Source organism: Anas acuta, chromosome 10, assembly GCF_963932015.1.
Source record: "Anas acuta chromosome 10, bAnaAcu1.1, whole genome shotgun sequence".
Classification (NCBI taxonomy): domain Eukaryota; kingdom Metazoa; phylum Chordata; class Aves; order Anseriformes; family Anatidae; genus Anas; species Anas acuta.
The window spans coordinates 1,692,988-1,719,082 of record NC_088988.1 but is presented as its reverse complement, the minus strand read 5'-3'; the positions used below and the strand labels follow the sequence as shown (position 1 = coordinate 1,719,082).

Below are 26,095 nucleotides of genomic sequence, written 5' to 3'. Positions count from 1 at the left end.
TGCAGGAGACAAGCTCCAGTGCACGTACTCCTCACCACTGCTTCGTTCCACACCTGCCCTTCACTTAGTTCCTCTGTTCTATCCAAAAGCAAACGTTTTGGCTTCTCCATCAGGGGTGTTAGGACACAGAACAAGACTCACAAGCGGAGCCACGGACATGTGCACATCCATCTAAGCTCGCCCAACTGAAAATATTTGGTCCTTTTTATTTCCTGTTCTCACCAGCGACAGCTTTTTGGGACGGTTTTCAAGCAGATTGTACAAACCAGCTATCGAGGCAAACGAATCACATAAAGCAAAGGCTGATGGTGCTGAGGGTTTGCACATCTTTGTTAACTGCTCACCTTAATGGGTACTTCTCTCCAGGGTCCCTCCCCAGATGGAAGAGCAGCGGCAGCGTGGTGTGCTCCTCCTGTGTGTGCGTTGTCACTCCAGAGACGTTCTGCCCAGGGCAGAAATCAATGCCCTGCAGTGAAGAGGAGAAAAGAGGTCATCAGGGGTGAAGCAGGTGAGGGAGCAACGTTTTAGCTGGTGCTGCTTTCTTCAGCTTCTTGCTCCAACACAGCCACAATCCCCAGAATTGGTTTAAACCTAGAGAGTCCACTACAGTGTCCAAAACATACTCTGATCTGATGAGGTAAAACAAGGTGACAACATTGGCACTGTACTGATGTAAAAGCTGAAGCAGGCCTTACAGTTTTGCCTTATAAAAAAAGTGATCTCTATAAAATATTCATTAAAATGAAACGGCACAACAGAAGACGAAAAACACAAAACCATTTAATCATAAGAATTTTTCATGGGGAAAGCATCTCCTCTCTTTGGTTTTCCATGGCTTGGAAATAAACAGGGATTCAGGTCACGGGGCAATTCTCACCAAAAAGCAGCAGTTTCCCAGGGGAAAGATCTGCCCAAACCGAGGGGCATCACCCTGAGAGGCAGTGGGCACCCACCAGCCTCCCTGAAAACCTGCCATGCCATCAGGCCTGAAGGATCTGCTTCACTGAAGAGCAGAGAAAATTGGTTAATTTTAAAGAAACGAGTGCATTTGTTGACCTGATTTGCAGCATCTCAAAGCTGGTGGTGCTCACCTGGGATCGAGAGCTGTGCTGAAAGAGCCCCGTTCTGCCTGGAGGAGAGATTCCTGCTGCTAACATTTAAGTCTGCAGGGTGAGAGGCTGCGACTTCCCCAGCAGCAGCAGCACGAAGGGCGCAAGGGCTGGGGCTCGCTGCTTGCCAGCAGCAACAGGTTCAAGTGCTGGGTGGCTGCTGAGGGACAGAGCGAGCTGTCTGCTCCCAGATCCAGGAGCAGATGCAGATCTGCCCTCGCACGCCTCGCCAGGCTGCGTCTCCCCAGCTCCAGCGGGTGATTAGCCAGATGCCAAGCTCCCTAATAACCCCGAGCCTGGGCTGGGGGGGCGAACAGAGCTCGTTTAGCCCTGGGAAGTGCAAAAAATGTAAAACGCTCATTTCACTGAACAGAAAATAAAGCAGGGGGCCCCGCAGACCGGCACGGGCTAGCACCGAGCGGACTTGTTAAAGCTCGGTTTTTACAATTCCAGCTGCCACGCTGCGCCCTCACAATGCCTCAAAATGCCCCGAGACACGGACAGAGGCGTGGAGAGAAGGTAAGTGGGAATATTTCAATGGAGGTGGGAAAGCAGCTGCAGGATTTGCTTATAAAACAAACAAACTGAAAGGCTCTCTACAGATGTGGGTAGGATTTGATTGGCAAACAATTTTCTAAAAATATCCCGTGTTTTTAATGGACAGCTGGGCAGTGGAGCAGTTAATATTCTGCTTTTCAATAAAGCAAGGAGGTTAGAAGCCCATAAAATCCCATTTATCTGCACACAGCTATAGATTCCTGACTCACTGACTGGAAAAATAAGAGAGTTGCTTGATAGGTTGTAGTGACCAACCAATAATGGACTTTAAATGGATACAAAAATGATTGACCTTCCCACCTTCTGATGCCACAGGCCCCTGAAACCGAGTGAAAAATAGATTTATTTTTTTTTCATCCAAAAGGAACGGTTAATGAAAAGGTATCAAAGCCTACATAACATCCAAATTATAATTTGGATGCAAATCAAACAAGCAATTTAATTAAGAGCCTGCTAATTGGTACAATACTCTTCAGCTGCAAATGCGTTAGTCTGAAAGATTTCAGTCTCCTGGGTATTTGTTTATCCATTGCTCTGTTTGCATTTCCTCTCCTGCTCCCCGTGGCTGATGCTCCAGCACACGGCCCAGGCCAGGTCCCAGGGGCTGCTCCGAAAGGTGCTGCGACTCCTCGCCCGGTGCCTCCAGCCAAAAGCTGTCCCCGAACCCCAGCAGCCAATGCCCTGCTCAAAGGTAGGCTGCTGGGGAAAGCAATAACCAAACCGACTGTTTTGTGACCCAGAAATAACTCTCCTCGAGCGCTGCTGGAACCACGCTTTGAATTTCTGAGGCTTTTCAACTTCATCTCCACAAATATAACAGGTCGTTATTATTTTTATGTAGTGCGTGGCTGCTAATATCCAACCGACAGAGACAGCTCAACATGCTTTCTAGTCGGTCGTTGGCAAACGAGCAAAATACAAGATATAAAATTATAACCCTGCTCTCAAGGCACTGCCCAGCATCCCAGGAAGCAATGCACTGAGCCTCAGCTGGTGGAGCTTGGTCTTCTGCCCATTTGACGGAAAAGAACATTTAATTTACCATTCACAAGCTCTGCTCTCTTCTGATTCTTATCTCAAAGCCTTTTCGGTTCTCAGGATGGAAAGAGAAGTCAGCTCCACCAGCAAGCTGCAAGGCTGGGATCCTCGAGTCTGGATTGCTTTTATTTTCTGGAGCCAAACCAGTGTACACTGAAGCTGCCCGAGATGTGAGCAGCATTTCACGATGAGACAACCCACACTCCGGAGCATCTGGACAATGCCTCTAGTTGCTTGGAAAGCGTGCAGATTTGGCCACGGGTGCTGCTGAGAGATGGGGAAGGGATGTGCCAAAGCCCTTTACTGGGAGAACTGGAGCTGCCCTCCAGCAGGGCAGAAGGGAAACCAGCTCTGCTCCCCTGTAAGGGTGGAGGACAACAGACCTGGTGAGGGATGGCAGTCTCCTCCTGTTGGTGATGGTCACTAGATGACCATTTAAAATCACATCAACATTTTCAATCATTTCTTGCTCTTCCTTAATTTTTTTTTATTTTTTTTTTTCCCCCGACATGCCCTATAGCCTCTAAGGACACTGCAGGCTTTACCAGTAAACACAGATGTGCCAAATTCTCAGCTGGAGAAAAGCCACCTTGTTCCACGGGCAGCAGGGGAACTGCCCTGATTTACACCAGCAAGGGGCTGGCTCAGCTTCTCTACCACTGCCAGCAGGACTGCAAACTTCCCTCAAAAGTAAAGTTATGTTACGTGGCAAAGAGCAAAGAGGTAGGTGGGCACGCCTGCCTGCCCACCAGGATAACAAAACCCCACTCTGCCCGTTATTATTTACTCAAAGCTCTTTCTTTGGCAGGCTGTTAATAACAATATGCAGGGGATCAATAGCCAGTTAAAGCACATGCCTAATATTTCGCTCTGCACACCATCCAAGGTAATTTGCATGTTTACAGTAACACTGATCAAACAAAGTAGAAAGGTCACCCTGTGTTTAAGCTTTTCTTGGAGCTTTCCTCCTCGGCTATAAAAGCATGAAAGCCAAACCAGAAGATCCTATCTAAAGCACATCAGCTCTGCTTCTCCGGGAACCAATAAAAGAGCATCAGATGGCAACCAGAAGGATTTCGGCTTCTGCACCAGAGCTCTCGCACAGGCAGTGCTTTGCACCACCGCGCAGACCTGTGTGCTGTAGGAGAAATTCCAGTATTTTTTTTTTATATAAATAAAAATAAAAAAAACCTTCTTGCACATCAGGTAAACCTCTCAGCGAGCACGTCTTTCTGCTCTTCTTCCCAGCAATTGTGTAACCTGGATTGTTTTTCCGTTCGTAAGACCTAGTGGCAATCGGTTGCACAGCTTATGCTTTAATTTCCAGAGCAAATGGACCACAGATGCTATGTCAATATAGACATGAGACAAATATCAGCCGGTTGCCAGTTTGGGCTCTCCGCCAGGCGATGGAATCACCACTTGTGTCAACGTCAGCCCTCTGGCAATTCGTCACCCTGGCGCTATCCCAGATCGCTCCGACTCGACGAGCGGCTGCGGATTTCGACAGCAGCGCAGCAAATCCGGGGTCCGTCTCCTGCTCGTGTCTCCTCGTCCCACCACACGAGACCTGGAGCTGCAGAGCTGTGCTCATATCAGAGGGAGAGAACAGTTAATTAAAGCCAGGGACGTTGCTTCTCGCTGCTCGCCACGGCGCTGGGAAGCGGCCGCTCTCACTCCCCTGGCAATTCCCAGCGAAAGCCTCGCAGGCCGGAGCTCTGACCGACCAGACACCTCCGAGCGGGACTGCCAAGTTTCAACCCTGTCGAACAAAAATTGCTCCTAATGTGTTAACCGTCTGGAAGAGCCCCCAGAAGATGGGCAGATCGGCGAGCCTCCAAGCAGAAGCGATCAATGGCCAGCTCCTGCGCTCGGAGGACCACAATCAAATGTCATTATTTGTGAGGTTCTACTTGACTTCACATCCCCCTCGCAGAAAAGGCTTTATCGATCCCTTCACGCTGACGAGAAGGGCAATCAGACAGACCGTGCAGGAATAACCCCGTTGGCATTTCACATTAAAACAATGGGGTCTTCTCACCGGCACCTACCCCAAGCACTTACAGACACAGGGGCCCTTATGAAAAATCGCTGTCGGCTACTAACAAGATCCTCAGCTGACGGCAGCAAGGTTGATGTTATCAGCCACTCTCCAATGAACCAGGGGGCTTTTACCACGATTTTTTTTTTAATTTACTTTTTTTCCTTCGTGCATCACTGCTCGTGGAAGGCACAAGAGCTATTCTCTGCTGGATAATCTCTGCGGCAGGTAGAGAGGAGATCTCCTTTCTTCTGCTGGCTCGTGGGTAAAGCCACAGAGAACATCCAGTTTTTCCTCTTTCAGGTCCCGGTATCCAAACAAGGACGATCAAACGTCCCTCTCCCTTCCATCAGCTGGACAAAACAATGAAAACCCTGAGCAATCAGTTTAGGAACGGGAAGCTGTGCACCCAGCATCACCGCTGCGGGCACCAGCAGCGATAAAACAGCAGGGCATGAAACACCAGGTCCACACACGTTATTTGTCACCCCCTTTGCACCCCAGTAAGAGGCTCACATGTCTTGTGCTGCACAGGAGGGGAGCTCCCTGGGTTTATCCTTAGTTCTGTGTTCCCTTCTGCCCCGTGCTGCGAAAAGACCGATCACATCACTGAATTCTGCCAGGGTGCAGTGTGAAGCCAGGGTACAGCTGTGGTCATTTGCTGTATCTCCTGAGCACTGGAGGACGCACCTGTCCCAAAATCTGCTGGAACAATGCCCCACAGAGCGCTTACTCTGACTTTTGATGAGCGTTCCCTTCATGCTTCCAGGAGACAAACCATTCAAGCACGCAAGTTGCCCAAGTAATCCCGTTAAGGCAGCAGGAAAGATGGCACCAGGGCATCCTCCAGCACTGAGAAAGACTGCAAGAGCTTATGAGAGGAGTCAATTAGGAAACATTGCTTGGGGGTTAAAAAATAAGAAATAGGAGGAACAGAACAGCACACTTCAGCTTCGTGAAAGATAACAGATCTTAATCCCAAGCCATAAGGCAGACCAGTAAGGGCACGCTAATGTCATGGGAGTCTAGGACGACCGTAAACCTGCGCACTGCTCGTGTGGGACCTTTCCAATGTAAATACTCCACGTGCCATATAGAGAGAAGTATTCACATGCCTGTTATGCTTTCCAAGGCTTTACTTTCTATAAGCTGCTTCTCCCTGGTCGAGTTTTTATTTGTACATACATAGTTTATTACTTAATGAACTTACACCACATTTGAGCGCATAGCTTTCAGGTTAGAGGCCAACATTGCACACGTTCTTTCTAGTTAATCCTGAAAGGCCTGGTAGTCCTAAACTGACACGACTGTGCTCGGACCCAGGGCATGCAACAATTTCACATTTTTCCAATATCAACACGAAAATGTGATTCTGGATGCTTTCAGGGTATAATCTCATCTAAAAGTCACACAAAAATGCACAACGCACGGATTAAAACCAGCGCACGATGTCTGTATCAATCACCGATTTCCCACACTGCCAATTAACAAGGGAATTTGAAAGCAAAAGGAGGTTTGGCTAAAACGTGCATTGTATCCGTCAAAATAATTAGATACTCAACTACCCATAAAACAAACCTTGAAAAAAACTGCAGACAGCTGTTTTGACACATCTGGCCAACTCCAGCCCTCTTCCAAACGACTGACATGCCAACCAGATACGGCTATTTATCCCAGCTCTGAGTTGGGACCCTTCGGACAGGAAGAATTTTACATTTGAAAGTTTAATAAATCTTTAAACTGGATTCACGCCGAGGGAAGCACCCATGAAGATCACACAACTAACGAGGCCTCATTAGGTGGAGTTCTAATGGGATGGCAAATCAAATTTATCGAAGGGCAAACCTGACGACAGGCAGGATTTCTAATGCCAAACGTGCATGGATTGAAACCCACTGGTCAAAAGTTACTGGTCAAAAGAAACTCACTGGTTAGCGAACAAATCGGCCTTTTTGATTCTGGCAGAATAATTTAATCCAGTACCAAAACAGCCGAGAACACAAGGCACTAAGAGAGGCAACCGTATCACAAGGTGAGATTACAAAACTCCTCAACCAAGGCTCAGAACTGTGGAACTGCTCTGCATTCTGATTTATTTCTATTTTTAAACTTGCGAGGCTTGTAATTAATGGCTCGAGGACACGAGGAGAATTGGAACAAATTTCAGCCTCAGCTTCCTCTGCGTGTTGTTAATGGCTGGTCTGTCCACTAATGTGCTCCAATTTTACCCGCATCAACCACATGTGATACAAGCTGCAGGAAAGCAAGTGAATTTTTAATCATCTCTCTGATGTACAGTATAATTGCTGACTTTTATCAGACAGCAGTTAAACAAAGACTCAGAAAGAAATAAATATTCCTTAATTGCACAACTGCCATTTCTCGCAGGAGGAGAGCTTTTGAGATGAGGAACCGCTCCCCATTATCACAGCCACACACATACCCAGACATCTACAAATAAGCTCGGATCAATGCAGGCATTTATTTATTTCCAAACTAGGTGTGTAGGTGTGTGTTTGTGCATATATTACAACAGAAAGCAATTAGTCATGTGTGACATTATCTTCCAGGCACATGGGAAAAGCATGCCTGAGCCCATTCCTACACCCATACACACGAACAGAGAAGCTCCCAGTTGCTCTCACCCAGGAAAATCCTCCACATATGACACATGGGTTTTGCTCACGTACAAACCTCAACAAATACATTATCTCATTTTAGCCAGGCAGTATTAGCATTGACACAGAGCGTGCAAGGCATTTTTGAGTCAACTTTCCTTCCTACTCCATGTAAAACAAAACTTTGACTCCCGGAGCAATGCAGTCCTAAAAAGACAAACCCACACGTTTACAGCCCTGAGTGTAAATGATTCCCTCGGAGCTGGTGCTTCCTTCCACCTCCAGGACTTCCCAATGAAACCACACACTTTTACATCTACAAATGTCATCAGCACTTATTTCTGCACCTGTGATGCCTTGAGGAACCACCGTAAGTTAAAAAAAAAAAAAAAAAAAAAAGACATAAAAAATAAATCATACAAACAATTCCTCCCCAATACCGGCCTGCTGTCAAAATTGCTGAGAGCTGTGCCATAATGCATTTAGCTCATGCCTAACGGTATAATCAGCAAGGCACATGTGTGAACCTGCCTTTCAAGAAATGCCCCAGAGTTTAGTACCCAAGTCTGAGGCAAGAAAGACACAAAAGAAGAAAAATAACGGCGCTTAACATCTAATTGTGAGAAGATCAGCGAGGAAATTACAAAAGCAGTGCCTACTTGGCAAACAAAATATAAAACATCTTCTAGAGTGATATGGGCTTGCAAAGAGTGCTGGTAATAGATTAAACACATGTACTCTACTGTTTTCAGTGACTGCTGTTCTTTCCACTGCATGGTCCCTACAGCTTTCCTTTTCCCATTTAGGAAAAAGGAACAAAAACCAAGCAAACACCAAAACAAACAAACAAAATTAAACCACAAATCACAGCCTTACTCCATTTGGATAGTTCAGGGCACACTCAGTCTTTTTCAGCAGATATTGCAAGGTACGTGACCAATTTGCTTCCAGACTTTGTAAGGATACACATGGAAGTTCAGAATTCAGCAGGGAAAGAAGCTTAACATTAAGGAAATTTAAGTGCTGCTAAAAGAGAGTGCCACATAAAACAACTCAAGACTTTGCTCATTTTCCTCTGTTTGTCTCTGACTTCAGTATTGGGGTGCTGGTGACACCAGTACCATTAGATCTGGTAGCTCTTCAGAGGCTGTCGATAAAAGGATGTTTTGCAAGAGCTCTGTGACATCCCCCAATTTAAAACTCCTCTGTAAATGGTTATTCCCCCCAGGAGAACGAGCAGGGAAGGGGAGAAGGAACGAGACAAGGGGCAGCGTCCTGTTACCTTGCTGTACTCCTCCCAGGAGTTGCTCCAGGTCCAGTAGTGAGCCTTGTAAAGCCCGACTCTCACGGCCATCATCTCGTTGCCACGATAATAGAATATGGGCCTGCAAGGGAGAGCAGAACTGCATGAGAAACACCAACACGCCGGGCCTGGGCAGCTGCCGCCGCAGCCTTGCTGATAAGGGAGACAAACACTTTAACGGCGTCTGACTTCCGATCCAGCTATCAGTCAGAAACAGGCTGCCTCCTAATAGTCTCCACTGCAAGGTTTTCAATTAACATTTTTTAAAGTGTTCATCAAGTTGAGAGCTCACACGGCGCAAGAATGAAACATTATACAGCTTGGCTGCCAGTGATTGTTAATCCTTGAACTATCAGACCCTGTTATTTCCTATAGAGCACGCCGATTTAAACACCAAATGTCTCAGAAGTGGCGTGCGTCTGCCAGAGAGTGAAAAAAAAAAGAAAACAACACAGGGATTCACAGAATATGCAATGCTTAGACTCCTCTTTATGGCAACACCAAGATCTATGCTGTTCCTGTCAGACAGGCAGGATGGCTGGGGAGGACACCAGCTGCTGACCTGCTCCGGGTGTCAGCTCAGAAAAATCCCATGTGAAAAAAACTGGCAGCCAGCCACACTGAACTCCTGTCCGTCTGCTTTCCCTGATCTTCCCTTTGCATCACCTAAACACATCACTGAAAGCTCCAAAATCTTCCCTACGGTTCTCCTGAGTACAGATCCCCCGTGCAGAGCACAGTCTGCACCCAAGTACGGGCACTACCTGGGCATCCCAGCACCACTCTCGTTGGTTTTCCTAATAACGTGCTCTCGTTTTTTTGAGGGAACAGTACAAAATTTTACAGAAATGGGCTATCTGCAGGAAAGAGGTTTGATTTGGTGCTGCAGCTCATCACACAAGGACATCAGACATCGCTCTCTCCAGCTGCTTGACAGGATGAGACCACAAAGTTGCTTATCACGGTGGTAAGGGCAGACATCTTCGTCTTTGATTCAGATGGCACTAAGCAAGAACTCCTCTCTGGTGATGCCACCTTGAAAAAAAAACAGTCCCTACACACAAGATAAGATTAAAATCTCCACGTCTGAACGGCAGGAGTGGCCTTAGATCTCTTCTATTGCAAAATCGTGGCCTCCCCTGCAGGTTCCTTGCACAAAAAATGAGCCTTTGTCCTTTGTCAGCAGGAACTGCTCCTGAAGAAAGGGGAAATGCTGCTGCTCACAGTGCCCAGTCCTGCATCCTAAAACCTGAAATGCCTGTGAAATAAAGACTGCTTGATAAACGTGACAAAATGCAGAACCTGATCTAAACCAGGCCCATTAACAAAATAAAGTGTCCAAACAAATATGCCACGCTTGAAAACACATTAGTCTCCTTTTTCATTGCCATAAATACTGATTGTGTGACAAGCTGTAAGTACCCATGGAACTGAAGGTGTGGGGGTTAGGTTTGCGTTTAAAAAAAAAAAAATCCATCAAAATCCATCTCTGAAAGAGGCTTACACCTTATACTCAAAATTCAGTTGTTACCAACTTCTTTTTCATTGATTGCTTTAACCTTTTAAAACTTAAAAACAAAACAAACAAAAACCAAACAAATAAACAAAAACAACACTACAACTGCATCCTCTGCAACGTTTTGGGGGCTCTTGGAATTGTGACCTCCCATTCAGGTCTTGGGGGGAAAAAAAAAGCAAGCTATCGTGCCCTTGAGTGACTATTATTGTAACACAAATGGCACTGCTGCAAGAGATCGGTGGCTGCAGTGAAATTCTTTTTTATAAGACACAGCAGCTCCACAAACTTTCGGATGTAAAGATGGTGATAGGCTGTGTTTGAGGAACACGCAACACCTCCTAGCAGCCACTGGACAAACTCTCAGGTAACTGGCACATATTTCTTGCTTTAACAGACAAAGAGGAATTTTATGGAACAAAGGCTCACATCCAACAAAGAAAAGAATGTTTTGCATGTGTATGTTTCCTTGTTGTGTCACAGACAAAGAATATGTTTGTATTCAGATCTCCAGGGTGCCAAATTACTTACCAAAATCAGAACTAAAAGATTTCGCTTGACCTCCAAACCTTTCAAAGAGGGCATTGAGGATATTTGCTGTCAAATCTTAGCGCCTCTACCCAACTGCTGACAGCACTCCTCCATGCTCATAAAGATCCCAGGTCTCTAATCCGAATATATCCTTAGAGATCTTTTCCAACCTGAATGATTCTCTGATTCTAAAAGCAACCAAAGAACCAGGACCTTGGGAAGAGGTGGGCTTCTGGCTCACCTGCAGCAGCCCAGCCTTTAACTTCAACCTCTCTCAAACTGGAATTATATTCTGCAAAGAGCCAGCAAACTCTTGGATGTTTTTTCCAGTATTAAAAATGATATCTTTGCCCCTACCCTGGCTACAGTTCCCAGACCTATCTCCCTTGTTGCCATACGCTGTTTCAGGGATCCCTGCTAACCCCCTGACATTTGCATCTGTCCCCAGCCTCCACTGAATGGCATACGCTGCGTGTCAGGAAATGTCACCTCCGCTTGCTCCAGCGGAGGATTAATTCACAGGGTAAATCTCTGGTGCTACCTCACTTCACTGAGTAGGAGCAAATATGTGTCAGCTCAGCTTATTAAATATTCCTGTAAATTTATTTTTTTTTTTAAATAATCCAAACTTTGGCACCACTTCAGTTAGGAGGCAAGGGTCGTAGCTCTGGGCTCGTAACCAACCTGTCAATTAGCTTGCCCTGCAAGATGGCAGGTAAAAGGTCGATGCCGTCAATCTGTCTGTCACTCGGAGGCTGCAGACCCGCCAGGGAGAGGCTGGTAGTGAAGAGATCCATCACGTTGCCCAGCTGATGACTGACCTGAAACATCAACAGAAACGCTTTTTGCAAAAAGACCTTCGGTAAAAGCCATAATGAGAGGCTGGTTTCCTCCCAAGCAGCAGTATTGCTTCCTGATCCTTCCTGCTAAGCATCTTTTAAGAATACCTCCCTCTGCAGTCACCAGCAAACCTCACATTAAAATAAAAACGAAAGGAGATGATTAATATGTCTTCATTTCCAAAAAGCATTTGCATTTTGTTTCGTTTTTCTCTTTCTTCTCACTTCTCTCCATGTGGCCACCTACCAGAGCATCTTTTTGCAGAGTTCAACCTCATTTAGCAAATTCTGAGTCACTTGTGAATTGAAAAATCAACATTTAAAACAAGGAAAAAAAAGAAAAAAAAAAAGTCCTTGATTTGTTCCCTCACCAGATCATCTCTGTAGTCCAAAATACCCTGAGAGGGTTTGCAGAAAGCACAAGGATAGATGGATAACAACAAAAAGAGCCCAATGACTTCATCTGCAAACCATTTCCAACAATTCGAGAACTATAAAGTTGTGGTATTTTTAGTATATATTTTAATAAGGGAGAAAAAACATCTGGTTTTGGCTCCAAAGGAGATTTACAACGATTTTTTGTTGTTGTTGTTTTCCTGTTTGTTTTTGCTTTAATTGGAAGCCATACTTATCTCTCTGGTCTTATTTATGTTTTAAAAACCTAAAACTCTCTTCTGATTCTTTCTGAAGCTTTGCTCCCATCCTCCTTGGGGTACGCTACAGTTATCTGCAGCAGAATGTTTAATTAGCCAGCGACACAGTAAATGGAAGCAGATACATTCAAATCAAGAGCAAGAGCAAGCATGTTTAGCACCAGGATGCACCAGCACAAGATGTGACATGAAAAGAGCCTTTGCAGCCACACCACTTGTTCGGAGACAAGAAGCCATCTGATACGAGCTCACATCTGGAAGTTCAGAAGCACATTCTGAGTGAAATCCAAGTCCTACCAGCAGCCTCGCTAATGGCAGTGTGAACATTACGACGCTGAGACTATCAAAGTCTTTTTATCTCTGAATCCTCTCTCTAGTCACAAACAGACCCCCCAGCCTGGAGGCTGATACTAATTATTAGAAAATGATAACAACTGATAACGTGATAAATGAATATTGGCAAGACGTTGTTTCCCTTGCTCTAGAGAAAAAAAAAAAAGGGGAAAATGCTATTTTTGCTGGGATACTAAGCCTTTCATTAAGGGGCTGGGCTGAACAAAATGAACACTTAAAGGAAGAATTAGCAAGTTAAAAAAACCTGGAGAGAGCAACACGCAGGGAACTGATTACAAGTTTAACATTACAATATCACATTACTTGATTACAGCAATTTCAAACCGTAATGGCTTTCATTCATCAAAAAGTGTTGGCAGAAACACACGATATTAAAGCTGCATGTAAGAATGCTTTCACAACCCTTACGAAGCAATCCGAGTGCAAAGCTCAAAGCTCAAGAGGAAGCCCTGACCACGAAAAGCCTCACCCAGGAAGGCAGCTGGATCAGCGGACCCCGATCAATGGTCTTGGGAATTAAAAGTTAAGCCTCGTTCATGGGCCTTGCTGCATCAGGCAGCAAGGAGCAGAGATGAACCCACAGATCCCTCACAAGAAGCAGATGTACACATGAAATTCTCTCTTTGCATGTGCAGAAGAGGATTGGGATCTTCTGATTTACAGCTGTGGGGGAAGAAACAGAACAGAGCCCCCCAGGGGGTAACCAAACTGAACCGAAGCTGGCTGGATCATCCACGGGACACAGACACTGCTGCGTGCTCCTGCCACTGTCTCCTTACACAGACTCCTCTTGGGCACGTGCTCAGAAAAGAATGAAATCCTACAAATCAGTGCATACATGTTAAAAAAAAAAAATAAAAATCAGCTTGCTCCTTTCCCAGCAGGACAGCTTCAGGAGGCACTGGTGCTGGCAGCGCTTCTCTCTGCCTGAAGTCAAAGGGGATTACAAGAGCTCAGGGTCTCAGCTAAGATGCTCAGTCCCTCGTAGGCTCATCTGCTGGCTAATTTCCCCCAAGCATGTCTTAGGAGAGCCGTGGGGTCAGCAGAACACCATATGCAGAGCTCGGAGCCTAATAAGGAGCAGATCCGGCACACGCCTGGTTCCTGCCACGCCAGGCACAGGCAGGCTGGTGCCCGAGACTTTTTGTAATTAGGCTTCTCGCAATTTAGACGGCAAATCCAAAAGGCACTTTTCTTCTTGTCACCCCATTCCCTCGCCTCAATCTTCTGATAACAAGCGGCGAGAGGCAATCACTGACCTGAGACTCGTGCCTCTAATATCACCTAATTTCTAGAGCGCGCTGTGACGATCCTGCGGGGCCACCCCAGTCTTCTTGTACTGGCCCTTATTAACCATAACCAGATGTAGATGACTCTCTTTAATCATCCAATTACGTTTCTGGTCTCAGACAACATTTTTCCATGAAGCAGAGAAAACTTCTTAAGGAAATTAAATGCCCATGCCACAGCCACTTGGATTTATCTGTGCTCTGCAGCAGCACGCTGAGGAATGGGTGGGGAAAAAGGTTAATATTTATATAAAACTTTGAAGTATTTTCAGAGAAAAATAAAAAAATTACCATTTTCTCCTGTCAACAGTGCTCTTTCATTCTAGTTGCCTTTCCTTTTTTTTTTTTTCCTCCTTTTTCTTTTCTTAAAGAAAAATAAAAATCCAGAGAGGGCAACAGCCCAGAGAAAATAAATAATATATAAAAAAAAAAAAGAGTGAGATCAGATATTGCTCGTATCAGTGAGAAACAGCCGGTATTACGCACGTAAGAACGGATTTTTCCCCCCTGCTTCCCCCCCTTCTTTTTAATAAACTCTCAGTATACACATAACGTCTTTAAGAAAATGAAATCCTTTTGCTGTGGGCCACGTCGCTAGAAGAAATAGTCACCACTGCTGTTATCAGTGCTTTCAAGCTTTAACTCTGAATCAAAGGCGACAATTAATAAAGTCGCCCCCGCCAGGAATGGAAAGGAGGAAAGCTAAATATTTGAAACTGGGTGAACAAATGTCAGGGTGTTTTTAAATAAAATCCTTTTACAGTTATCACAGCGAGCAGACCTGATATCCCTGTCTAATTCAATTTCAATTTGCGCCCCATGGGAGATAGCGAAGAAAAGGTTGCAATGCTGTCTTTGGGTTGATATGTTCTTTTCTCCTTCAGGAAGCAGGCACGAGAGAGGAAGGGGAGGAGGGCGAGGGAAAAGAGGAGGAGGAGGATTCAAATACCAACAGAATATGATTTTTTTATTTTTTTTTTTTCCAGCTGGATCCTTCCAGAAGGCAGATGTGATGCGGGGAATGCTGAAATGCTGATTTGTTGTGAATTCACCTGGAAAACACAGCCGAGGAAGAAACTGCAGAAAGGCTGCTTGTGTGCGAATAAATATTCCTGATGGGGGACCAGAATTAACTCAATGTTGATGCCAAGAGCAACACAGGCTCCCGAGGCATCCCTCTCCCCAAAATAACTGCAAGTCAGCCGACTGCACCAATTATCCTCCCCTCTATCGATACCCTGTCAAGTGCTCACAGTCCTGCCACCTGACCTTTTGTTTATGTAAAAAGGTGCTCCTTACATCAAATAAACTCACGCACCCTTTAACAGCAACAAAACAAAACATAAATATATCAATGAGATTATTACCAGGCGGCCAGGTCCCATCAGCAGGATGAGCCTTCCAGCCAATAACTGGATTTCACTGGCCTCAAAATTCTCTTTTTTTTTTTTTTTTTTGGCTGCAGCTGTGCCAGCTGAAATGGGGGCTGGCCCACTGCCTGCTCTCCAAAATCTCCGTGGCTCCAAAATCTCCCCGTGGCTGGAATGGAGCAGCCCCAGCGCAGGAGGGATGAGCTGACCCTTCAAGCTTTGCAGCTGGCAGGGCTGAGCAGCTCTGTGCTTCCACCCTGGTTCGGGGCACCCAACCCTTCGTTTCCATCAACTCTTTTGAGAAGAAAAAGCAACGAGGCGCTTTGAAGCAGTTTTTCCACGTTTTACAGCTACCTGGACTACACACCACTTAGACAGACTAGTTTTAACTCGCAGTCAAGAAGGTATTGAAGCGACAGACTCCATAAGATATCAAAAAGAAGCCAGAAATGCACTAGCAAACACGACTCCTCACTTACTAGGTCCAAAGAGGAGATTAAGAAGCGGCAACCCCAGGCACCCTACATGCTAGAGAAGCAAAAACTATTTCACAGAAGCAATGCCATACCTCTCACCTGCAGTCAATGCTGCTGTGGGTATCACTGCTGGAGCCTCGACAGCAAGAATACAAGCAGAAAAGACATGTAAGTAGCTGTTACATATTTTCTTATTAGGAGCATCACACTGGGGGTTCAATTCGGAGCAAAGCAGCGCATCCCAGGGCCACAATTCAGAACAGGCTTCCCGGGGTACGTGAGCCAAGTCCAAGAGGACACCTGGGATCCGAACACCTGCACACGCAGGCACTTGGCAGGCACAAACTGGAGCCCAGGATAGGAAGAATTTGGAGTTAAGCACATGCTTAAGTGCCAAAGATGATACCAACGGTGGTGCAGGAGGGAATTTCGTGCCCCATGAGCCTTACGCACGCTCTCCAGCCCGCTGAGCATGCACGTGGTCCTCACAGCACAGCCCTGGTCAAGTCCATCTGCAGATGCAGACACGTCAGCTCTGCACAGAAACGACTGTTTCACAGAAATTCAGAGAGCAGCTTCAGCTGTAACCTCAAGCAGGAAGCCATGCATCACACCAAGCTACCGAGAAGGTTTCTCACCACGCAAAGCTTCGTCTGCTACACTCTGCCTACGTGCAAAAGACTACCTGTAAGAGTGGTACCAGCAAGTTACAGTCAGCAAATGAACAGGCACACGGATTTCTCTGCTCATGTTCCTAATTACCATTAGCGTTACTACAATGGAAAGAATTTAAAAATTTGGTATTTACTTGTCCTCATTTATAATGCATGTTTACTTTTAGCACATTATTCAGTTTGGACATGGAAAACAAAACAGTCGGCTTCAGTTTCATGTTCTCATATGCTAGCCCAAGGCTGTTGTACTTGGCTTGTAAAGACTTTATGGAAATGTTTAAATTTAAACAAAAAGATTGTTTTCATTTCAAATTAAAAAAATAATAAAATATCCTTAGTAGGTTTTGTGGACTCTAAAAAGCGATGAAACCTAACTACCCCCGTACCCTCTGCTGCAGATCTATGATATCTGACGGTATTCTCCTAAATGCAAATGATAAATTATCATTATCCTGACTCAATTAACCCACTGAAAAGGAATGCAACTCAGAAAAATAAATGTTTTATTTATGAATAGTTTGCAATCTTAAGCACAGTGCCCAGTTAATGAAGTATCACATTCTTCGGGGATGAGAGGTGCTCACAAAGGGGAGGGAATCTGTGTTATTTACTACGAACCCTCCCTGCAGAAGAATTGATTGCATCTTTCTTTAATGAGAACTGGGACGAGAGAGGCTGGTAGTACCACCAGAGGATTATTTTGAAGGGATCATATCTGAATTTGTCTACAGGCAGGAAAGAGCAATATTCTGGTATCTAGACCTCCCCGAGAGGAACTTTTATTGAACACCAAAGCAAGAGCTGCAAGGGTCAAATCACTTGATACTTCAAAGCACAGAGAGTGCATTTTCACCACACTCCTGCTGCACACTGGGACACGCCTCTGTGTTTATACTTCTACTTGTTCAGCTATGTAACCCGCTAAAACACTGTGGTCCAGAAGAGTAAAGGGTTTCGACCACGAGGACAAAACGACAGGCTGTGTGGTATTCACAGAAGTGCTGATCACAGACACTCGCGATGCAAATTTGTGCTAATGAACAGAAATGGCATTGTTCTCGAGGGGTAGCATTCAGCTCCTTATTTAGGCAAGTGGCTGGACATTAAAAGTCAGATCCAAAGCCCACTGAGTCCAGCAGGAACCTTTCCGTTCATTTCAGTTCACTCACGACTGATGGGAATCGTTAAAAGCAGATAACTCACCCCTCCTGCAGGAATATGTCCAGGCCACCAAGCAATCGCTGGCTCTCTCATGCCACCTTCAAAGGTGGTTTGTTTGCCACAGAGAAAACGTCCGTTGCTTCCTCCTAGAGAAAGAAGAAAAACCAAAAAACCCATGATATGCCAATAACGCATTTCAAAGGGACACTGGCAACTACAACAATTTTAAGCTAGTTTTAAATGAGTTTTCATTTGTGCACGAATCCTTCTTCAAATAAGACGTCCAGAGCTGTTTTCTTTAAATATTCCTTTCTGATGAATTTTAAGAGTGTCTTTTCAGCACAGAAAGAAACTTGACAATTAAACACAACTTGCTGTCAGCTGGACAAAGACAAAACAAAACAAACAAACAGATAAGACTGCAGCATTTTCCTTCCCTGTATGGATGTTAACTGCTGTTTGTAACTAGATGAAATCTGACACTTTCAGGAAGAAATAGTATTTTTTTTTTTCCATAACCTTTTAAAGTACCAGACCAGTATGAGATGCAGATACGAGAATGAAAAAAATAAGTCATACATTCCCTGAATGTTTCCCTCTCAGAGCTAGGAATTTCTTTTTGCAAGAATATTGGTGTTTTTAAGCCACTCTTACAGCTGAGCTTACTGAAGAGCAAACAGGGAAGGGCAGTGACTGACTCCAGGTCACACAAAGTCAAACGCAGTGGCTCAGCTGAAATCAGGACTCAGGATACTCCCTGCTTTGTGGTCTAATAACCACTAGACAGCCTGCCTCCAAAGAGAAGAGAGTGGGTTATAAAATCAATTTGCAATGACTCTGAGAGAAAAAAAAATCATTTAAACAAAGGAAAACGTGAGAAGAAAATAAAAATACTATTTCTTCCTGATGATTTTTCAGGAGATCTAAAGAGGGAGAGACTCAAACTGTAATTACTCAGAAAGTTCAGATATGCGTTTGGCAGCTGGAGAATAAAAATCCTGTGAAGTTTTTGTGCCTGGGTGGGCCTAAATAAAATGAAAAAAAAAACATTCACCCCCTGACAGAGGAGCATGAAGTAGAAATGCACACAGGTGAACAGCTACACCGGGTTACGCCAAAGTCCAGTTGGCCAAGGTTTCCTCCTCCACCAGTGGCCAGAAGTAATGAACATAAATAGATCCCTCAGGCTAACTCTAAACATGAGAGCTCTGAACTTTGAGGCTTCTCCTGACTGCACAGGGGATAAGGAAAGAAAAACAAAAAACAAGTACAGGTCTCTTTCCATCCCCCTGTTCACACATGGAAATATAAACCTAGATTTCACAATCCCAGTCCAGGTTTGTTCATTCGAGACTCACCTTGTTTAGGAGCTGAAATGAGAGCAGCCCCGTTATCAGAGGTGAAAAACACAAAAGTGTTCTCACTGATACCAAGCTTTTGAAGATGTTTTAGGATTTTTCCAATGCTATCATCAATTTCCCGTACGGCATCCCCATATCTGAGGCAAAAGTAGATGAAAAACATTAAAGGCAAGAGAAGAATAAAAGTCTGATGCAGCATAATGTATTGCAATAAGCCATGATGCTTTTAGTGAACACAATTTACACCTGGCCTGCAGAAGGAAATACTTCTCATATGCATCAGGTACCCTAATAAAGTTTGCCAGGGTCACTGCAAAACCTCTTTCCTGTACGGAGCCACTTCTCCTGGATACTAGGAGTCAGAATTTGTTCAGATCTGAGCCACGCTTGGACAGAGACCAGCAATGGAGAAAAGTTTAGCTATAAAGTTCTCAGATATAGGCAACGCCACTTTGCCGTTGTCTTGAAGCAAATTACACCATTTTTCTTCTAGATGCTGGTTTGAAATCACGCTCTCAGAAGCAAGGCTCACAGTACCTACAGAGCTACTCTTGCCTTCTGTAAACTGCATTTTTCGTGCATGCTTTTCTACTCGCCCCTCTGATTTATAAGTTTTTACAACAGGCACAAACCATACAAAGGGTTTCCAAAACTTCATCTATGCCACATACAGCACTTCATTATTCACACAACTGGCAAAGGAGCTTAGATTTCTCTCCTCCATTTCGGTCTCATGATCTTCATTTCAGATTATAGCAAAAATAAAGAACCAAAGTTCTCACTAACTAATATATATCGTCATGTACTTCAGCCCACACTTTTGAGAACCGATCTATATAGCTGGATCTAATGAATGCAGCCTAGATTTTCCATTTCTCCAGCATGAGATATTAATTATAAATAAAAAAATAAATAATAATAAACAAAAACCACCAAAACACACAAAAACAAGACTTACAGTCCTCTCTGACTAGAGCCCAGGAAATGTTTGGAGGCATAAACAGGAGCGTGGGTAGCATCAATTGCCCAGTATAAAAAGAATGGCTGCTGGCTGGCCTGCTGCCGGCTAATAAAATCGAGAGCTTCCTGTAAACAACAGTAAAAATGAATTTAACAGAATCATCCTCTGCCATCTAAGTCTCTCCAAAAAAAAAAAAAAAAAAGCATAAAGTCATTGTGGGTCAAAATAAATGGTACCTGTAGGTAGATCTGAGTCAAGTTGGCTTCACCTGTCTTCAGATCGATTTTGAAATCTTCATAATATCTTAAGATAAAATGAATCAGAGAGAAAAAAATATAAAATAAAACCTAAGGAATACACAACACAAAAAGGCTGCCCCTGCCCCCATTACGTATACAAGCAAGGCACTGTTGCTACTTAGCAAAAAGTTGAAAACATAACTTACATAATAAGCCAATTCTCTTCAGATAATTAAAAGAATGTCATCTTATTTTTCTCTTATGGGAGAAAGCAGTGAAATGGCCAGATTTGAATGAATCACAACTGCAAGATTTGGACAAACGTGAGCCACTACACTAGCTTTCCAATATTAAGCTATTAGAACATGGGTATAAGGCAGTGCTCCTTCAATAGAGAGCTGTTTGGTATGTGATATTTTCAGAAGAGCACAAAAACTTTCATTGAGATAGAGCAACCCTGGAATCAGAACTTGGGCTGCCCTGAGAACGTCGTGCTGGAAGCATCTTCAGACACCAATTACACAAAGAAGAGCAGGCTGCAGACCTCGTGAGAATAATAGGATGTGAAATGAGATGACACCAGGCAGAAAACCAAATGGGTGAGAGTGGTACATACATACTGCACGCTTGGAGCCTAGGATGGTGTTAGGCAAACAGACAACAGGTTACTACAAAACAGGCAGAGGAGGAATAAAGCATTCTTTCAGTACAGAAAGGAACCAGTTTCCAAGAGAAGTAGTGGAATGAAATCATCACAGGAAGCCTTTAGGGCACAACGGGATAAGCAAACATCTCTGAGAGGTTCTCTAGAGCAGCCACAATCCCTACACGGTCTGTGTGCAACCTGCAGGTTGGTCTTGGCACTCCGACTCCTGTTTCTATCTACCTGGAGCATTTTTCCACAAGGTATTCCCCCTTCTGCCTTAGCTCCAATGGAAATGACCATCCTTAAGCAGTGGCTCTTAAACTTGAAGACCTGGAGACAACCTTCAGTTCAGGAAGATGGACAGCCACATAAAAAAAAGACAATTCCATGTTTGTTTTCTTACATCCCTCCTCTAGGTACCCACTGCAGGTAGCTGTTGCAGAGCACAGTGGATTAAATCAGCTTTGTGCTGGACTCTGAAGAGCCATTCTGTGTTTCATGAGCTTTTACAAGCATCTTTTCTGCATCAGCTTACTGCTGAGCTGCAGAGCAGAGGGGGCATTCAGTAGGAAGCATCTTAAATCCCATCTGAAGCAGGATGTTTTTAATAAGTGACATGCTCTGAAAGTCCTCTGCTCGGGGTGAAGCACCTGGAGGTCACTGGCCGTCCAACCAAGCCTGGAAATTTGCCTGATTCTGGAGCAGCTTCTGTTTTTGCCAACACTTTTTCACTGAAACGGGTTTGCTGGGCCAGGACTTGTATTCCAACACAGCAGCATCAGCACTGAGAGCAAGGAGAGCAGCACTACCAGCGACGAGGTAACGGTTTGGAAAAAAACTTGAATTACCTGCCAATCATTTCCCAGTCCCTATACACAGGGATGTTGGGGACTGCTTTGTTATCATAAGGTCCAAAATGGCAATTTGGGGATCCAAACCATTCATCAAACCCATGCTTCAGGGGATGGAATTGGGGCCTGTGGCCCAGATGCCTAGGAACAAAAGAAATAGATGAATTTAAGTTCTATTTTTTGCTTCAGTGCCGTAATCTCATCAGAATGGCATGCAAGAAAACAATCTTTGCCCAAGAAGAAAAACTTCAAGCATTTTAATTAAATAAATGACTGCAGAGCATTGTCTTGATCTTTCTTGTTGCAAACGGACCCATGCAGACCATGCCAGACCCATGCATCCCATTTTAGCCTACTGTCCCGCCTGTTTTCTGTTATTTGCTTCTTTCGGTGCCTTCTCTCATGCTGTCTTGATGATCTGCACTGATGGACTACGCTGCTCAAAGCCACCGCAAAGTTGCACGTAATGTTTTGTGGAGGATTCTGATCTACAAGTCACTTTTACACCACTAAGCTGTAAAAAAACACACGGGAAAACTCATGAAACATACCGCTGTATTTGCATTCCCTTTATGGAGTCTTTACGTGGCCAAAACGGTAGAGAGAGACCTGAATGTAAATGAGAACGAGTTCTTTACACACACGTGTGAACCTAAAGCACATTTAGCTACTCCTGATGACAGCTGCATTCATCTGCGCTGCTTGAAAATGCTCCATCCCTAACTTCAAGCTGAAACTCCTTTCTAATCTCCAACTTCTCAACTGCAAATTCTCTGTCTTGAAAAGAAAGAATGCCCGTCCTCGTCCTTTCAGTCTCCAGGAGATCTTCGTACCCAAGTGTTTATTTTAATCATTGCAGATTCTACTCACAAGCCTGCATTCGCAACCTGGCCGTTCTGTGCTATCGCTGCCTGCACGCTTTCTGAACATAAGGGACATAAAATGCATTACCTGAACTAAAGCGATCCGTGATGTCATTTTGAGCTATTCCAAAATGAGTTAAAGCATAAAATAATCATCATTCCAGCTATGATCGTATCTTGGTGATGTAACTAAAACTGCAAATCTCCAGTACAGGACTCTCCTCCTGTTTCCTCATTTATATACACAATACTACAAAGCTATTCCTGGCTGTTTCCACAAGAACAGGGAATAAGAGAAAATATTCTAAGAAAGCCCTAAGAGAACTCACAAAGGAAGAAACATGAAAAACGTATCAAATAATTACTGAGATACAGAAGGTGGATTGTTCTCTCCCTTTTACAATACAAAAATAAATAGATGCAACAAATTCTAAAACGGTCATGGAAAATACTTGACTTGCAAATGTATAATTTAACTATGGAACTCACTGTCACTCTGAGATGCTTTTAAAAGGGATGCTGAAAAAGATACAAAATCTTCTGCCAGAAAACTTTAAGATCTCTACAAGCCCCAAAATTCTACAGGGAGCTGGGATGCGACTCCAAATTAACTATTGCACGCTGCCTTTTTTTTTTTTTTTTTTTTCTTCTTTTAAACATCTTTCTGGGAAGCAGGTGATGTTCACAACTGCCAGAGACTCCTGCTGCACGGTATCATTCCCCAGTCCTCTCCGGTACAACAGTTCTTGGGTCTGTAATGATAGCACACTGCACATCCATATTTAGGCTGCTGCTTGCTAACAGCTGCAGGTCCTTCCAGATTTGCTGTTTTCCAAATAACTGCCTGGAACCAATCTGTATTTGCGTTGTTTATTTCTTTTCCCTGGGTGTATGAATTTGCATTTATTAGCACTGAACTGCATCTTATTGCATTCAGCCCGCTGATCCGATTCTTCATGGCCACTCTGCTGTTTGGATTCGTGGTAATAAATAATTCACTGTCTTAGGTTAGTTTGCTTTCTTTCCAATTCCAGCAGCATGGGTGAATCCAACCACAATTCAATCTCACTCTTCTCTAACTTGTTAGCAAAACTGCTAAATAAAATGTATCCCATTACTTTCCTAAACAGTATCCCCCTGGTACTAATCCCGTCTGAAGCCTCTTCATTAACAATTACTCTGTTAACCAAGCAGTACTCGTCAGGGGTCTATGTAGTTTTGAAGTTGCTATTTATACATTTATTTATTACAGCACTGTTCCAAACTGTGAATTAACTGTTCGGAGACCTCCAGACACCGTGGGATTCCATTACAGCCCACGAGCGCATCTGAATTTCGAATGTTACAAATGTACCAGCTTCAACTACTACACCGGTAATTCGGTCTTTGTTTGATCTGAATACCTCTCAGGCGTTTCCTTCCCAATCCTTCGCGGCCACTGCACAAGATCTGCAAAGATTTTATCGTACTATCACGCAAGTCAATAAAACCAAAGGACAACGTTCAGAGAGTACTGGATCAGCCCTCTAGTTCTTTTAAAACACCCAGAAGTATCAGCTGTCCTCATTAAGTCCCTCCCTACCCTCCCTGATCTTCTACAGCAGGTGAACAGACTTCAGCATAGCTCTGATATCAATTTGCTCATCCTCAAGCGTCTGCATCTCTGTTTTTGTACCATACACTCATCCTGCCAAAGACAAAAAGCACATAGGTGCTGAAGGCAAGTTCCAACAGAAAACATCTTGGCACTTCTTGATAAAATTAAGTAGTGTGGTACATGGATGAAAGCACAAAGAGCCGCAGGCTTGATATATAAGCACGGATCTACGCGTGTACTTGGAATGGTAACACTCAGTTTGGAAATTGATCACAGCAGGGGGGAAGATCCACCACAAATTTCAAAAGGCAGATGTCTGAACTTCAAAACAGGCTTTCTCCTGCGCTTCTGGTTGTCCTGCTGCTCTTTCATGATACATACACACACGTGCTGAAATCTCAAAGCAAGAGATCTTAAAACAAGTTTACCATTTGCCAATGATCTTGTTGACGTAGCCAGCTTTCTTCAGCAACTCCGGAAGCAGTAATTCAGAATCTGGGATTCCTCCTACTATATCCTGTGGTGTATACGCTGTGTAAAACAAAGAAGAAGTCTTTCTGTCTCTTACAAGCACTACAGCAAACAGCTCATGGCCACCCATCATTAGAAGCATTATTTCTGGATCAGAAATAGCAATTAGTTTGAAGTTCCAGCAATACCGCTCTCTGGAAGTCTTCCCGGACCAGGAGATGAAGAGGAAAAGTTGATTCAGCAAACACACGCCTCAAGTAAAGGGAAATCTCCATCTGCTTACACACCACGACCAATAAAAAAAGGAGCTGCTATCACAGAAGGAAGGCAAGGCCCATGAATAGGGCAGAAAGAGGGGTGAGGATCATAAAGAAAACAAGTGCTTTAGGCATCCATTGGAGCTGTCTTTACTTCTGCAAATTTGCCTTATATTTCCTAAAACAAAGGCATTTTTTTCCTAGATGAAACGATTGACAAACTTGCTCAGGCTGCAAGAGCTGAAAGAAATGAGGTCTCTCCCAGTCTGCAGCTCTCCGGTGTGTTTTTGGGGAGGGTGGAGATGGCCGAGCTGTGTGTGAAGCAACACGCAGCTGCTGCCTCCTGCCCAAGCACACGTGGTCTCACGCAGCTTCTGGCATTCCAGAACCAAAAATCAACCCAGAGACTTTATGTACTGGTAATCCTTCCTGGGAGCACCATGGGGCTATAAAAGTGCCCTTTCTGAAACGGGCAGAAAACCAGATGCTGAATAAAACTGTAAGCAGCTTGTTCTTTACTCTGGGCGTTAGCACACACCCCGTGTGATTTTCTTTAACCAGACACCAATTACACCGAGCAGAGGAAACACTTCTCTGCCAGCAGAAGCAAACGGATCAACCAGCCTTGTTTGTGTCTCCTCATTTGAGAAGGTTTTCTGCTCGATGAGGAGGAAGCAATAAATTTCACGCTTATTACCAGCAGTTAACATGGTAATCTTTTTGTGCCACTCTGGAAGACCCATAAGGGAAGATAACTGAGCCAAGCCTTTGTTCAAAGCAAAACTTTGCACAAAGCACGGAGAGAAATCTCAAGAGGAATCGGGAATGAAGCCCATACCGTTTCTGGCATGTCCATTCGTGGTGTAAAAACCATTCCTGACTGGGAGCCGGCCCGTCAGCAGCGCTGCCCTTGCTACAAACAACAACAAAAAACATTTTTTTTTTCCATGCACTCTGGTTACGGTTAGCACTATTGTATTCAGGCTGAGGACACAACAACCCAAGTACGTCAGTGTCCTGCCACAGCCAGCTGCTAGGATCACTCACATCAAAACTCAACAACAAACCCTTCCCAAGGGAGCCAAGGTGATGGCCAGGTTGTGATACAACACCATTAATTATACCAGGATGAACCCAATTGAAATTTGGACCCTCTATTAATTACTTTACTCACTGCTGAGAAGATATCATTTCCAACAGTAACCGAAGCAGCCCTCCTACCCCAGTAAATATAAAAGGAATACCTGGTGTGTGTATTTAAGAGGGAATCCTAGCACAGATTGATTACAAGCTCATAGCTAAGGCTAAGTTTTCCAAAC

At 44.3% G+C, this 26,095-nt stretch overlaps 1 protein-coding gene across 4 annotated transcripts in view; it reads right to left on the bottom strand.

Annotated features, from left to right (window-relative positions):
- The window catches only part of GALNS (galactosamine (N-acetyl)-6-sulfatase), a 46,022-nt gene that overhangs the window by 16,322 nt on the left and 3,605 nt on the right, over positions 1–26,095 (bottom strand). For 2 of the 4 annotated variants that reach the window (XM_068693914.1, XM_068693916.1), the window contains exons 3-12: positions 25,615–25,689; positions 24,477–24,579; positions 21,586–21,729; positions 20,089–20,155; positions 19,850–19,977; positions 18,889–19,028; positions 17,573–17,676; positions 11,399–11,535; positions 8,647–8,749; positions 345–466 (exon numbers count right to left, since the gene is read on the bottom strand). In XM_068693914.1, coding sequence (XP_068550015.1) covers positions 345–466; positions 8,647–8,749; positions 11,399–11,535; positions 17,573–17,676; positions 18,889–19,028; positions 19,850–19,977; positions 20,089–20,155; positions 21,586–21,729; positions 24,477–24,579; positions 25,615–25,689 — 1,123 coding nt within the window. The remainder of the gene's footprint in view (positions 1–344; positions 467–8,646; positions 8,750–11,398; positions 11,536–17,572; positions 17,677–18,888; positions 19,029–19,849; positions 19,978–20,088; positions 20,156–21,585; positions 21,730–24,476; positions 24,580–25,614; positions 25,690–26,095) is intronic. The other 2 variants (XM_068693917.1, XM_068693918.1) reach the window with 2 other exon arrangements.